At 44.5% G+C, this 15,816-nt stretch overlaps 1 protein-coding gene across 6 annotated transcripts in view; it reads left to right on the top strand.

Moving 5' to 3' along the window:
- The first annotated feature begins 2,216 nt into the window (after positions 1–2,216).
- The window catches only part of HDAC7 (histone deacetylase 7), a 119,331-nt gene continuing 105,731 nt past the window's right edge, over positions 2,217–15,816 (top strand). For 2 of the 6 annotated variants that reach the window (XM_068921186.1, XM_068921188.1), the window contains exon 1: positions 2,308–2,602. In XM_068921186.1, the coding sequence (XP_068777287.1) occupies positions 2,584–2,602 (19 nt within the window). In that variant the 5' untranslated portion in view covers positions 2,308–2,583. Of the gene's footprint in view, positions 2,603–15,816 lie in introns of all 6 variants that reach the window. The other 4 variants (XM_068921194.1, XM_068921193.1, XM_009675360.2 and 1 more) reach the window with 3 other exon arrangements.

The following is a 15,816-nucleotide window of genomic DNA, read 5'->3' on the forward strand; positions in this document are numbered from 1 at the left end:
AGAATCCCAGGTGGAAGGAGCCACCTCCTGGAAAGACTAAGGCCTGCAAGCAGTGAAGAAGGACAATCCCTCAGCTTCCCTCTCATTCTCTTGCTTTCCTTCTTGGCATTAGAGTCAGGTCCCCACCCTCAGATGCCTAATAATCCTCCCCGGACATTAACTAAGGGCTTTGCTCCCACCATAAATGAGATGCTCAGAAGCTCAGAACATAAATTCCTCCACAGATCTGGTGGAAGATGCTGCACCTGCGTTCCTCAGCACATAGGAGGTCCACTGGCCCTTAGCACAAACACCAGTGGCTTGTTTCCAAAGAAGAGCAATGAGGAGTGAGGGGTAGGTAGTGATGGGGTCAAGATCCTGGAGAATCAGGAGGGAGAGGAAGGAGAGAGCATTGGAAATGGAGCTGAGAGGAGGCATGCAACAAAATCTCACCTTGGAGCACCCAGAGTGCCTTAAGCTGAACATGGGCTGCCCACGACTGGGCTTCTCTGGTTTTTGTGTAGCCATGGGAAGAGTTGATCAGGTCGCTGACCTGCCAGGAAACAAGGAGCTTTTCTGCAAAGTATGTTCTTGGCCAGAGCAGGAAGCCCATCCTGCAGCCACGTGCTTCATTGAACTGGTAAGGGAAGCAGGTGAACTTGAGAAGGCTTCTGCGAAGGCCTTCTCAGATAGACTTGCTCAATCCATCCCTGGAGCTGCACCCTTCAGCAGCCGTAGGACACCCAGTGAGTATGGCCAACAGACTCAGATTGAGATCTACTGACAGGAGGCTGAGGAAGCGCACAGAGCTTCTTCTGAACGACCAGAGAGGAAGCTCTCTCTTTATTTCCCATTGGTTTTCCTTGTAAGTGCCTAAACCTTTAGTGAAAATTAGATTTAGGCATCTAAGTGGCTTCTATACTTTTGAAACTTTTACCCTGTATTATAATGGCATTTAGCACCTTAGAGTACCTGGAGACATCTGCAAAAAGAGGCATCTGCACATGGGTGTCCTGCTGCTGAGCAGGACTGCAGGGAGCTGAATAGAAATAGTTTAACTAGTAGCTTTGACCTCATCTGAAACTCTTCTTTTCATTAAATACAAAATAAAATCCTTATACTGGACTTTTTTTTTTTTAATGATCGCAGCTGACTCCATGTTTGAAATCTGTGTTTCTCCCTAGACAGAAATCCTTGAAAGAAAGGATGGCTTCAAATGGGGCAGAGACTGGCTCATCCCATGGCAGTAGGAACAGGGGAGGGCTTGATTTGCAGCAAAACATTGAAGGAACTTAATCTGTTCAGCCTATCAAAAAAAATCAGCTTCCAAAATGATTATTCTGACATATACTTATCAACTCTGGAAAATACTGGATTCGACTAGATTTTAAAGTGATAAAATGCATAAAAATAATAAATTTCCAGGAGTTAAAGCCAGGCACAGTCAAATGAGAAAAAAGACTTTGGTGGCTAATTTAACATTATTAAAAAGTGTTCCTTGTTAGGCTGTTAAATTATTGGGGACAAAAGTGAGATCCTTGATGTGTGCAAATCTAGAGCAGATGCTTCTAGAAAGCACTGTAGCAGGCATTAGATTTTGGGCCCGGTAACTGGTTATCTTGGATGAAAGTTCCTATCTTGGGACAAACCTGTGGACTGTTAAATGATAAAATGGTGGTTTTCTGATCTGAACATCTCAAAGCCTATTCTGGAAAACTTGTGCTTCAGAAATTTAGGTGCGGGCATGTCTCTAGCTGTATTGCAGGATGTCTGTACAATTTCTCTCTGGTCCTCAGTTTCCCACCTGCTACATCAGATTTACTGTTTCCCTTCCTTTCTCGCATAACAGTGTGATTTCCTGTCTCACTTCAGCCAGGGAACACCGGGTTAATGTCAGCATTACACAGTAGTTAACCCTCTCTGGATAAGACACTGGATAGGAAAAACAAGAGGAAGAAGAACCAAATTCTCCCCAGTGACAATTTTCTCCCAGCCAACAAACAAAAGTTTTATTAGCTAAACCCTCTGGGATGCTGCATTCCAGATTGGTAACATTTCGGTAACACATTGCAAACGTTTGACTCATAGAAACTTGGAAGGCTGGAGCCGGGGGAGGGGGAAAGAGCGTCACATTCCCATTCCTGGGCAGGGTTTAGTTGTTGGGGTTTTTTTTGTTTTTTTTTTTTTGTTGTTGTTTTTAAAGAACTGAAACTTCTCTCTGTTTAATAAAAAAAGTGTTTGGGTCTGACGGCTTTCACCGGGTTGCATTGTGTTTTTGACTAGAGGGGCTGGAGGAGGAGGGTTTGTGCTGCCAAGGGAGGAACCCAGGGCAGCTGAACTTGCTTTTCTTCTGCAAGTTTTTTTCTCCCTCTGTGTTCCCAGGACAGGGTTGGCTTTCTAGGTTTGATAAAGCATTTCCTTCCATTGTCATTCTATACGGCCTCTGGGCCCTTCTCTCAGTCCCTCCCCTTTTGCCTTCCCCTCTCTTTCTCTCTCTCTCTTCCTGAACTTTAGTGAATCTTGAGATATAAAGAAAGCAGCTGCCTCCCTTAAGCAATATCTTGAACAATGAGACCTCATCTCCAAGGGCTTTAATTCCTCTGGATGCAAGGACAAAGCCAGGGTGAGTAGCCTGCTAGTGACTCTGCTGGTCACTAGATCTGCAAATGCAACTGTTTCCGCGTGGGATTTAACCGCTGTGATGGGTGCTTGTGTTTGTTCCTGAAGTGCCTGTGTGCTGGGGTCCTCTCTCATTTCTCTCAGGCTGCAGAGGTATCATATAGCACAAGTGTATGGTGAAAGAGCAGATGCTATAAGCATTAAAATCCCAAACCCCAACCAGCGCTGCCTGAGAATGTGCTAATGCTGTCCCCCATCGGACACCGTGCACTGGAGTCGGCTTTGTTACCCAGCTGTATACCTGGACTTGGTCCATCCACCAGCTCCCCTCTTACCCTTGTGAACCTGGATAGAGCCTGGGTTTTCAGCAAGGTGAGAGGAATCCTGATCTCAAAAGCAAAGAAAGGAAAACAGAAATGATGCAATCAAGTATGATCTCGGAGCTGGGCTCCAGGGGAAAATCTTCCCCATAGCTTTGACACTGTGCAATCCAGGGGCAGCACTTTAAAAGAGCAGCTTGGAAAGCCACACGGTGGGACAGCACTAAGCATGCTTATCTCCGTAGTCTGGTGGCACTTGATTTCAGAGGTGAACACTGTACTGTGCAGATGCTGCAAACTTTCATGGCAGTGTCCATGTCATTTCTGTTCCCTGCCTTTAACAGGCTCATAGGAATTTTCCAGTCTGTTTTCAATGGCGAAGTAAGAGAGGAGCTTGAGCACAGGGAACTTCTGCTCCATGCAGGAGATCGGCAACTCACAGCCTGGGCAGAGAGCACGGCCAGCATTGCTCACTGCAGCCCATATTGTGGAAGTTATCAGAACGCAGGCAGAGCTGCAGTATGTGTTGTAGCTGCAAAGATGGTATTTGGAGTCTAGTTTTGCCTGAGTGATGTGTTTAGATAGTTTTGTGTATAAAAAGCAGAAGACAAATACTTTGTCTAAGAAAGGGACTCTCATGCCCTGTGGTCCCATTGCCTAGCACAGGACATTTCAGAAGCAATGTAATTTATATTAATTAAGGGAATTCAGGACAAGTGATGAAACTACTGTCCAGCTTGCAACTTCCGATATGGGGTCCCATTCTTACCTTCCCCTGAAACTGTAACTGATTTACATGGGAGACACTGAGAGACACAAAGGCATAATCCAGATATATCTCTTAAGATCTTCCCAGAGGATCACATTCCAGAAAATAGCGCATTGTAAACCTGCCAGCTCCTCCTACAGAGCAGCTCCCCTGGTCCGAGCTTCCCAGGACACTTGCTCCATTTGATGTGCACCAAAACAGCGCTGTGCGCCTGGCACTTCCCCACAGCCTGCTCCTTCTGGGAGGCCTTTGCAAACAGCTAAAATACACTCAGCTTATGAAATTTTCCTTTCAAGGTGTTTGTATTCTCTGAGCTCTAGCATGCTATGAGCTGTGGAGGCCAGCTTTGATATACTTACTGGTCTAGCAGTGCCTCTCTTTGCTCCACCATTATACCAACTTCTTCAGTTATTTTGCTTTCAGTGGCTAGGTGACAATGAGAACAAAAGACCAGGGTCCATGACTCCAAAGGATGTCTGAGGTCACAAAATCCCCTCTCTCACTTGTATCAGCTCCTCTATTTACTGAATAACTTGCAGTGTATTACTTACCTTCCTGAGCTTCCTGTTACATTGGGGAACCAGGGGAAAAGCAACATGCAGAAACATTGCATGCTTCAGAAAAACATTGCTGGGCCATGGTACTCATCTTTAACAAACCTGTAAACTCTGGAGTCCTTTACATCGAAAAAGCAGAGGGGGGAAATCAGAGAGATGCAACAGTGGCTGATTTGGGGAGTGAAGGTACCTTCAGTAGTTCCTGCTGCTTTCCCCATTCTCCGTTCCCCACATGTTCAGCTGCCCCTTCACCTGTGCCATTGAATTTCTGTGATTACACTGTGAGGCTAAACTGGGCGCTATGGAATTTTTTCTAACTTCAGTCACTTGGTGTTAGCTCAGTGACCTGACTAACACTGCAATATCACAAGTGATCACAGCGCTGAGGCCGAAAGGGGCTGTGAACTGCAAAGTGCTGGTGGGTTCAAGTGGCCTTGATGGGAACTTCTTAAGGCTTCACTGCCAAAGACACAGTAAAGTGGAATGACTTCCAGTTTGAGCAGTCCGTAGAGTGCAACTAAATACATCCTAGATGCTTCTATCTAATGGCCTCCATGTCTTTGTACCCCTCCTTTCAGTTTCTCCTTTCCATCCTCATCTGGTATAACCCCATGGTCTCTAATGTCCGCTGTCTTTGCTTTGAAATCTGATGCACAGAAAATAGTACCTTAGTCTAGGAAATACCACAGGGGATCTGAGCTCCTTGGGAGAGGTGATGGAAAAGATCAGTCCCTTAAAGTTCATAGTAAATCTCCACAATATTATAACTGAGTGTCAGATAAGGAAATCTCCTAAAAGCTTCATAACAGGTGGGTTATTCCAAATTCCTGTCTTCTGCCTTGGGACAGGGAAGAAAGTCTGGGTTCAATATGATTAGAAGGCTTTCCAATGGCTTTACTGGCCTCCTTTGACACGCATATAGACTTGTCATGCAGACTTTATCCAAATAAATGTGGACATGCACAGATGAGTTCCTCATCCTTGGCTCCCTTCACAGGCAAAGCAGAGGAGGAGGCTCTTTTGGAGACTATTCATCTCAGCTAAAAGTAGATATCTGATGTCTATTTCAAATCTGGATAACATAAATCTTTCCAGGAAGGACTTTATGAAAAGCAGCCAATGACTGATACTCGAGGTTAGCACACCCCAGCCATAGTGCTGCAGAAGGACGGTATCAGATCCATCATGGACAAAACCTGAAAAATGAGACCTCTCAAAATGTTATTCTAACTGGGAGATCCTCACTGAACAGGTTGGTCTCTCGCAAGTGCCAGCAGAGAACGTAGCTTGGAGATGTACTATTTAGCCTTTTTACAAATGTCTTAGGGGGAAAAAAACATTACTGATAAAGTTTGAAGATGATGAAATGGTTTTTGGGGGAGGGAGGGAGGAGTAATTAAAAAGAAAGACAGCTGATACTGGAAGGGATTTGGACATCATCCTGGGTAATGAGAAGAACATTGTCCCACTTCACCCATAAGGTCTAATGTGATACTTGAGCAGATAAACTTAACAAGGAGAAAGGATCCCTGGTACATGTTTGAGGCCATGACACTGTCCGACTTTAACATCTACTATTCTAATAGGATTTAATACAGAAATTGGACTTGAGCTACAAGGCTAACATGGTGATATATATGGGTCTGAACCTTCAGAGATCAGGTTTTGGTCCACTTCTGTTCAGTAATTCTGTGGTTCTGTTCTTCAGTGATTGGGAGGAAGATGGGAAACAAAGTGATTGCGGAAAGCTTGTCCCATGACAAAGAAATAACAGGTCTATCCTTCAGTGCGTTTGAATCTCACTGTAGCTGAACTTTCTGGAAAATACATGTGTTAATGCCTTTCAGTGTAGGGCATATTTGCAATGGGGGGTTGTATTTTAGGAAGCAGCGCCTTGAAGAGGCTATAGGAGACCTTGAAAGAAGAAACCTACTGTTATCATTTCCGGTATAACACGGCAGTTGAAAGAACAAACATGATCTTTGGCCTTATAAACAGAGAACTATCAAACAAAGTATAAAAGTATTATTACTCATCAGAGCATTACTGAAACTATCTGAGATTCTGCATCCAGTTAAGGTCTCTATTGAAACATTGGATGTTTATATGCTATAGGCAACCTAAAGGTTGTCCTGTATTCTGCAACATATAAACTGTTCAAAACATGTCTGCAAGTTTTCTAGGAAACATCCAGAACTTGTGGTTTGTGCTAGAATCATCCAGAGAACCTATATAGTCTGTTATGGGAAGTCAGAGTAGACTAGATACATTTTAAGCTTTTCTCTCCTTAATATACATTTCTAGTCCAATGCAACACCAGGCGTTTCCCCTCCATCCCAGTGCAGCTGCGTTTGTGCCATTCAGTCTTACACAGAGACCTCTCTGTTAAATCTAGCAGTCGTAGGCAGTGCTCTGGTATCTCTGAAAATGGAGATGGAGTTGTAGAGATGGCATTAGGAATGGACATTAGGCTAGATGGACATGAATAAAATTACTTTATTCCAGGGAGGATCAGGGTCTATCAAGATAAGGGAAACTGCCATATTTCCCTTAAATCCCATTGACTAAATTGAAGGATTTAGACAGAATTGGGATTTAAAGTAGCAGAACGAGGGAGGTAAAATCAGCATCGACAGCCTTGATATTGAACAGATCTCAGGACTACAGCAGAAGGAAACCTCCAAAGCTGTTGTGCTGCTGCCTGGGACAGACCTTTTTCCAGAGGGAGCTGACATGAGTAAATATAAATACAGATGAAACCTTGAGATTTAATGAAGCTTTTCAGAGGCTTAATTATGTTCCCCTGATTTTCAGGAAGAGATGAGAACTTTACTGCCACTTCTGTCATTGAAAGTCTTCCCCAGCTCTGTGCCCATAGTCCTCTCCATAGCAGCCTCCAGGAGTTCATCTGTGTTCTTGGCACTTACACAATGAGGAAATTGGCCAGCTTTTCCATATTAGCAATCAACTTTCCAGGGATGTTGCATGTATTTTCCAGCAAGGGATGGAACAGCATCAGCAGCCCTTTTATCTGCCAGGCCAGGACTGCAATTCTGCATTAGGAGGGACTAGATACTGGTAAAAGACTCAGTCGACAGCTTTCAGAACACAAATGTCCAGAGAGGCCATTCCTTCAGCTCAGGAGCTCTGTATTCAGATCATGATCTGGCACTTGGCCCTCACACATTGTACTTACTGGGACGTTTTGGCAAGGCACTGTGATTGCTGCCATCAGTAGTGCTGCACCCCTGCCGCTCCCCGGTACGCTCTGCCCCAGCCATTCCCTCTGACAGCCCCACTGTCACACCAGCAGGTGAGTGGGCAGACTGGACAAAGGAAGGAAGGACTGCTGGGATGGTAGTGCTGCTCTCTAGACACTTATCCCTCTTGATATAGTTTTCTTCATTCTTGGATCTTGAGGAAGCACCAGAGATTCTAACAGATTCACCTTCCTGGCTTTTTTGCCCCTTCCCTTGTGGAATTGAGCTTGGGGACATTCACTGGGGGCTATCACCTTGGCTGTTATGCACACGGACAAATCTCACAGCACACAACCTTGGATAGCGCGTGGGGTTGGGTACTTTCTTCCTGTGTATGCAGAGAGGGGAAAATGGTATTGTGCACCTAGAAATGGCCACAGTTGGGAGACAGAGGGACGGAGGCAACATGAAATGCAAAGTGACATTAGTAATCTAACACGATGGAGGTGTTACTAAATGTCCACTCCTAAGCTGGCTTGCAGTGAGGAAGATGCCATGTCGCTGAAATAGCAGGCGTGACTGTCCAACAGGGACCTTTGTCACTGCCCTGATGGAGTAGATCTCAGTGACTTCCCAGTGGTGATGATCATAGATATTTTCTTGAGTAGCCTGCCTATATTCAGAGAGGGCAGAGACACTTTTCCATGTCTTTAAGTGTTCACATCAGTGATTCAGATCGAATGGCCTACTTAGAGCTTGGGAAGCGTTCACAGTCTCTCTTTCCATTCCTTATGTTAGCAGTTCTCTCTGAAGAGCATGGCTCTCAGGCGTCATCTGGCTATGATGGGCTTCACTGTATCAAGAGAACTGAGGTTGGAAGGGATCTCTGGGAGGCTCTGATCCAGCTGCCCTCTCAAAGCCAGCACAACCTAGGTCAGCTTTCTTATGGCTTTGTCTGGTTGAAGTTGAATATTTACTAGGATAGAGATCCCACAACCTCTCTGGGCCCCCTTTCCAGTGTTTGACCCCCCCTCATGGTGAAAATTTCTTTCCTAACAGTTCCTCAAAATTTCCTCTGTTGCAACTTGTCCAGAGCAAAGTCAAAATCCACAAACATTATAAACAAGAGAAGCCTTGGGTAAGAAATGCTCCCCTGGAGTTCACGGGCATCTTGGTAAGATGAATGCCACTGTGTTGTCTCCTGGCTTTGCAGCTCAGTGCACTGTGAGACAAATAAGGGATGAGAGGCCTGGCAAATGCAGTGGTTTAAGATTAGAATATCAGGAGGTTCTTGTGGCTGCACACATTGGCTATTGGGCCAGTCCAGCAGCACTGAACTGATGTCAAGCAATCAAATTTGCATTCTTATAGTTGTGGAGACAAACTGGCAGGGAACTCCTGCAAGGCTCCATGGGGATTGACCTTTCACTGTTACCCAGTGGAGATGCAGCTGGTGAAGTAAAGATCTGAGTAGGTTATGAGAGCGAAGGCAACATGTGACTTCTGCTTACGTCCCAGTAACCTATAGCTGTGATGTAAGCATACTGCCTGTAAAGTTATGGTTATATGAGTGAGGTAAAGGGTGGTCAGCGTGATTAGGAGCAGGGACACGTGTTCTTACTAGCCCCAACATCAAGGGCCTGCAATGTCTGGTTCCAAGGTCTATTTCTCCAGTTCCCATGGCAAGGCCTAAAATGGATAGTCCGGACTAAAAGGAGGGGAGATGTTGTCCATTGCTGTGTTAGTCCATTGCTGGATGGAATGCCAATGGATGTTGTCCATTGCTATGTATAGTGCTATACACCCTGTTTTCTCTCTCCTGACATGCATTGTGTTTGCATCATCAGGAGGATGCACTTCAAATATATATTAATTAGGCTTTGTTAATTCATAAAGAAGTTTACTTTAAAAGCAAATAAAGCCAGTGACCAGATATAGTCCTAGGAAACAGGTAAACTTTATTGTTTCTAACAGACCAGGCAGGTGATGCAAAAATCTTGCCTGAACTGCAAGCATTTTTAGCAAATTTGTGATAGTTGCAGCTGATGGTTATAATACCACCAGACATGGTGATAAATATTAGGTTTTTGTGTGGTGGCCACACAGGAAGAACCTTGTGGCCACACACATTCACCCATCCTTGAAATTTGTTGTCCAAGGCCATTGTGGGGCTATCGATGAATCTGGAACAGTTACTCCATCAGCCTGTATTAGGATCTAATTCACTGCTGCCATGGCATCTTCCAAATGCAAAACGCACTGAAGAAAAAATCATTTCGTTCTGCTTTGTGCTGAGTCTGGCAGATGTGTGCAAGTCTGTAAAACTCATCCTGAACTGGTGTAACCCTACATCCAGCACTAGTGTAAACCTACATCCATCACTAGTGTAAGCCTACAGCAGAGCCTATTTGTTAGGACTTCAGATACAGCAGCTTGCATGTCCAGAATGAAGGGGGTAGGACAGAATAGGACACATGGACACATTTGATGTATATTTGATGCAAAAGGCAACCAGTTAAATGACTTCTGGAGCATAGATTTCTCTGGCCTGCAACATAACAGCATCAGCATCTTATCTGTTAGCTCATTAGATACGTGTGTATATAAGACGCATTCTTCTTATCTGAATCACTGAAGCTCTCCCTACACCACATCCCCATGAATTCATCACAAGCCAAGAGGCACTAGGGATGTGGGAGATCACTCACCTTTCTTCTCACATTCAGTTTTGATATTTATATCTGAACTAATGCTGCAGCACATCAACTGCCTTTATGTCAGCACTGAGAGCTAGGGCTTTGCAGGGTCAGCCCTTGACTGGAGAGTCTCCCCAGGAGGGGAGCCTTGATGACTTGCTCAGATGTGCTCATCAGCAGAGGAGATATCTAAACCTGTACAGACACATTCTACCCTGCAGCACTTGAAGCAACAGCAACATGAGCTGAGTTTCCAGAGATGCTCTGGTTACACACACACTGAAGCACTTTGTTCAAATGAGTCTAGCTGACCTGAGCAAATGTAATGCAAGCACTGGAACTTTGGGCAAAAAACTTTTTTTTTTTTTTTTTGCAGAAAAGTGCTTATTCAGTCACCCAGAGCAGTTCATTAATTGGAATGAGTGGAGCAGATCATCAATAAACAATGAGAAGTCAGAACACTTTGTTTCATTATTTTTCAAAATGCAATTTCTTGATGTTTTGTATTTAATAATAATGGTAGAAGAAATGAAAGAAAGAAACTGCAATCAAAATTCAAGTTTGGGTTCACTTGCTGAACTAGCACAGTTCTTCTGGGGAGATTCCCCATCTTCTTTGTCATCTGTGCCTTTTTCCTTGTCTGGGAGTTCAGGACAGCATCCCCCAGCTTGTGATGAATTTATTTCTGTGGTCCAAAGTTATAATCATCATTAGGTATGTTTTCTCTGTGCCAGGACTGAAGCCCAACACATTATGTTTATAACTTGATAAGGGGTGTGAGTTGTGAGTCCCGGGCCGTGGCACATGAGCACGTAAGTGCACCTGATGGTGGCATCCTGTGGGGCAAGTGTGGAATGACAGTGTAGGGAGAACAAGCTACACATAGAAATTATGCAAGTTTGGTAAAAACAAATGTGAGGTTGATGCCCCTGTCTTGGTACGATGCTGTGACAGACAAAAGATCCATACTAAGGTTCATCTGTTCCAGGATGGGACTGGGAAAAGCATAAGAACAGGGCAAGTGTTCAGCAATATTTCCCCCCAAAATTTCCCAGCCTTCAAGAATTTGTGGCTCAGGAATCTTTTGTGCTAGAGAGACTGTTTTTGTATGTAACGGCCTTTAATGAGTTATATTTCTTCAGGTATTTGCCCAGCATACATTAATGTTGTGCATTGGCAGCAACATGGAGCATGTTAGCTTTGAATCCATCTTCTGTGCCTGTTCTAGCCTTTCCTGTTTTTCTGAATGATTCAGAATATTGAGTGAATGTTGTCAAAGAACTGCCTGTAATAACCCCAGGACTTGCCTTCTGGGTACTCTCAGCCACCTCAGAGCCTCTCATTCCATGTGAAATTTTAGGGCTGTTTTTAACTTGGGTGTCACTGAAATTTCATCTGTCTTTTTCAGATGTAGTCACCTGGTATCATAAGTTTCCTGAAGCTCTTTGCAGTCACTCTTTGACTTCACAAACCTGAATTACTGTGTCACTTTGCCAGTCTCATCCCTTTTCCAGATCACAAATGATCATGTTGGAGCCCACGAGCCCAAGAACTGCCCTTGCAGGACTCTGCTGGTGTTTTTCCCCACTCAGAAATGGATCCTGTCTTTTAAAGAATTATTTTTCTATGTGCTTCCTTCAGAGATGCCAGCAGGTTTCTGAAACATGAATTCTTTTTACAGGAACAGTGTTGACTCTCAGTGTGTCATATTATCCATTGTACTCACTAATCCTAACCTGTTTGTGCTATCTGTATAGCTAGGCTATGTTTGCAGGCCACTCTGGGGAACAAGTTCTTGGTACCAGCTCAACTCATGCTGACCACGCTAGCATCAAGGCTAGCATCTCCAAAGCAGACTAGCTGTTCCACATTGCTTTGTACTCAGCCCGGATATATCGTACACCTATAACAGACCTAATAATCATTATTTTGTTGGGTTTTTTTTTTTTAGTTCGAAGTACCTGACCTAATAATAAAGTCATGTCACCCTCTGACAGAATAGGGTTAAATACTGTGATGCCAAGGGTGGGTGATATATGCTCTGAGTGTGACATGGGGATTATGGGCGGATGGAAGGAGCAAGCTCTTCTAGGATAGTGTAGGAAGTCTGTCTTGGCTGGAGGGAACCAAACTCTGCATGTTTATGTCCACACAGTGTTTTTGGAGTGGTGCCAGAAGTGAACCCTCCTCCTGTGGCATGTTTCTCCTGGGGAGATCTACTGACTCGCTCCAAAAATGAAAGTGGGGAACTAGCACATATGCAGTGTGGATGATTAGGGAGCCAGGAGGCCAAAGTACTGTGTATATGCAAAGTCAGGGCCTGAGTACTTTGAGAGATTTATGTGAAGGCAATCACTGACTTAGGCAGCCCCTGGAGAAGATAAGGGCTCTCTATAAGGTGATCAGACCCATCAGACACTACTGCAAGCCTGTGCTCTCAGCACATTTCTGCTGCCTGGCCTCAGTGTGCCCAGCAGGCAGACTCACTCTGGCAGACAGGTAGCGCATTGCAAGTCAGCCTGCTAATCTTTTATTCATGCTGTCCTGCTCCTCCCTAGTAACTGCCTGCCATCCTTTGTTCTTAAACTATATTTATTATCATGTCGTCAAGTGCCCTCACAGAGATGGAGAAAAGTGTTTCCTTTCAAACACAAAGTCCTGGGACAAGCCTGGGACAACCCTAGCCTTTTCACTTCTTTTTTGTGCTTGGTTTCATGCTGGCAGAGCAGTTGTTCCAGCCAGCCTCGGAGCTGGAAAGGCCCCGGGGCACAGGACGTGCACAGAATGAGCAATGTCAGAGCTTCAGGCCTCAGCCCAGAAGACCCTGGGCTGGACGGACAGACCCCAGGCTGGAGGACCTGTAAGCAGCCAGCTATTCTCACAAAGGAGAGGAGGAAAGGGCTTGTTTCAGGTCTCGAGGGAGAGCACAAACCAGAGCATGATTTAAAGGGAATACAGGCTTTCCGGAGATGGATTTTGAGTTTGAGTCATCCTCAGGCTTTGTGTTTGAAGTGAAGCTATTTCTTCCATCTCTTTATGCCTGTGCTGAGTTTAGCGCTGACAATACACAGAAAAATGGGGAGGACATGGCTATTGAATCATGCTGACTTTTCAGATCAGTCTCTTCTCCGTTAATTTGTCTAGACAAAAGGTCTTCAGCAAATTGGAAAAAGATTGTGAGATTCCTGGGCATTTCACAGCATGTTCCGGCCCCTTTACTGGAGGTGAGACCCTGAAATTATGAGAGGCTCAAGGTCTTATTGCTTGAATGATTTATGGTTCAGGGACTAGAAATCGTACTTGGTTCAGGTGTAATATGAAAGGATCCCTCTTCCCATTTCCTGAAATTGTTATAATTTAGACAAGTGAATCTGCATTGGGAAAAAAAATGTATTTCTAGCAGGTCAAAGGGGAAATTCCCCTATATACAAAATTGAATCCTAAAACAAAACTGAAACAAACAAGAGTAAAGACCAGACATAGGGAGCTGGCTTAAAGTGGTATAAAGACACAGGCATCTGAGATGGGTTTTGGGCAGGATTAAGCATGTAGCTATCTGCCAGGTTAGTGGTTTAAATACCTCCTAAGGATGTGGGAGATATGAGGTCAGTGCCCATCTCCTGCTGAGGGTCTCTAACCCATCTTGTTCCTTTCCCTGTAGATGCCCTGATCACCCACCCAAACATAGAATATTGGGAGGTGTTAGGCACTGGTTTCATTTTACTCAAAAGAATTAAAACTGTATTTGGCCCAAGGGAAGCTGAGTGTGATGTTTTGTCCCACTGGTCACATAGTTTAGTTTCCCCTCACTTTGTGCATAAGGAAAAACTGGGCTCAAGGTAGCATCTTTCTGTAAAAATGTCTTTAGAGCAGGGACTAGAACCAGGTAGGCTCCTTCTCTTGCAAGTTTGCACTTTCAAGCCATAGGTCTAGGATCAGATTCATCATCATAAATCCACACAGCTACCGGAGAAAACGGTCCTAACCTCCCGACTCTTATTGCCCCTCTTTCCTCTCCACCCCAATGATATTCACTTTCACTGTATTGCCATAGTGCAGGGTGCATTGACTTTGCATACTGTCCGCTGTTTCTTTATAATGCCATGGAGGAATTAGTAAAATACTTTAAGAGAGTCCAGTGAACACAGGTACCCTAACCAAATGATGGTGACACCCTCAAATCATCAAGCTTGATAAAAATAATTTCCCCATAAACTCATCTTGATTTGCATTATTTACGCTGCTGTTCTCAAAGTGGGGCTGCTCCTGCTCTTGCTCCTTTCCAGAAGCATCTTCCACTAATTCTCAGAGGCAGAAATGTGCATATCCACAGTCTTTGGGTTTTTTTTTAAATAAGATGTGGATGGCAATTGATGACTTAACCTAATTCACTAGGAGAGAGTGGCAACCTTTAGCTATAATAATGAAATCTCTCCTGCAGAAATTACTAGGAACTACTGTTAGAGTAGCTAGAGAGCAGAAACCTAAAGCATTATGTTTCACATTTTGGAAAGATGTTGCTTTCCCTTGGAAAACATCCCCCCTTCTATCCTTTGTTTAAAGGATTCTTTATGTAGCCCTTTTCAGTCTTTGGTGCATGGTTTAGCTCGAGCATAATAATATTTTTCTTCGGTACTCCTTGCATAACTGATGCTGGAAAATAAGGACTGAACTCCCCTTTTCAGGTACAGCCACATTGTCTAGCCACTTCCCAAATGCAGAGCAGAAACTTTGAAAACTTCTGCTGACTTTGCACATTACAGATAATGCTCCAGTTCCTACCCTGTGCTCTTAGCAGGAATCTGTTCCTGAGACAGCTTTTAAAAATTCTTCATGTCTTTACCATAGCTAGTGACAGGACACTCTGCAGACTGCAGTGATGGGATTTGTCTTATGTAGCCAAATTCCCAAGTCTGATCTGGTTGTCCAGGCTCCCTACCCAGTAAATGGAGATAAATCCTCCCTTCAGAGGGTGAGTCAGGTTCTCTTAAAGTGGGTATCAAAGACTGCCACCTCTGGAGCTGTTTCTCTCCTTTGACTACAAAAGGAGGCTAAAGCTAACTTCCAGCGAGCTGCAAGATGACTCACATCTGAGGTGTCTGGTCCGACCAACATGGAGAGCCTTTAGAAGATTCATGTTAAAAGGGTCAGTGCAGTTCCCTCTCATGCAGTTAACCCAACATGGTGAGTAATCCAGTGTAAACACCAGAAGCAGAACTTAAAAGCATTCAGATCCTGAGCATCTCCTGACCTGTAGCACCAGCGAAGCAAGATGGCACCCCCAGCTGATGCCGAGCATGGGCCTCAATTGGTTTTCCAGACCAATCCACTGTCCATACTCTGGGTGAAATGAGCTCTGGCTATACCAAGAGAGGAACGTCAGACAGAGACATGCGTATCTACTGCATAGCTGAGCTGGGAATAAGGGTTGTCACTGTATATCTCAGCTGCTCTTGTGGCTCTATGACTTATCTGAGGGATTTCTCTTGCAAATCTTCAGTACTGTGTGACGCAAGTGCAGATGGCATCTGGAGCCAGTCAGAGCCCAAGCTCCCTTTTCACAGTGGAGTCTCTATGTTCTCCTGGTTGCCTACTGGCAGCAGACAGGGTGCCTGGAGCTGGGTCTGGGAACATATCTGGCTCAAGCTTTTATGTTCACAGCATTGGGAGAGTAAG

Source organism: Struthio camelus, chromosome 28 (assembly GCF_040807025.1).
Source record: "Struthio camelus isolate bStrCam1 chromosome 28, bStrCam1.hap1, whole genome shotgun sequence".
Classification (NCBI taxonomy): Eukaryota; Metazoa; Chordata; class Aves; order Struthioniformes; family Struthionidae; genus Struthio; species Struthio camelus.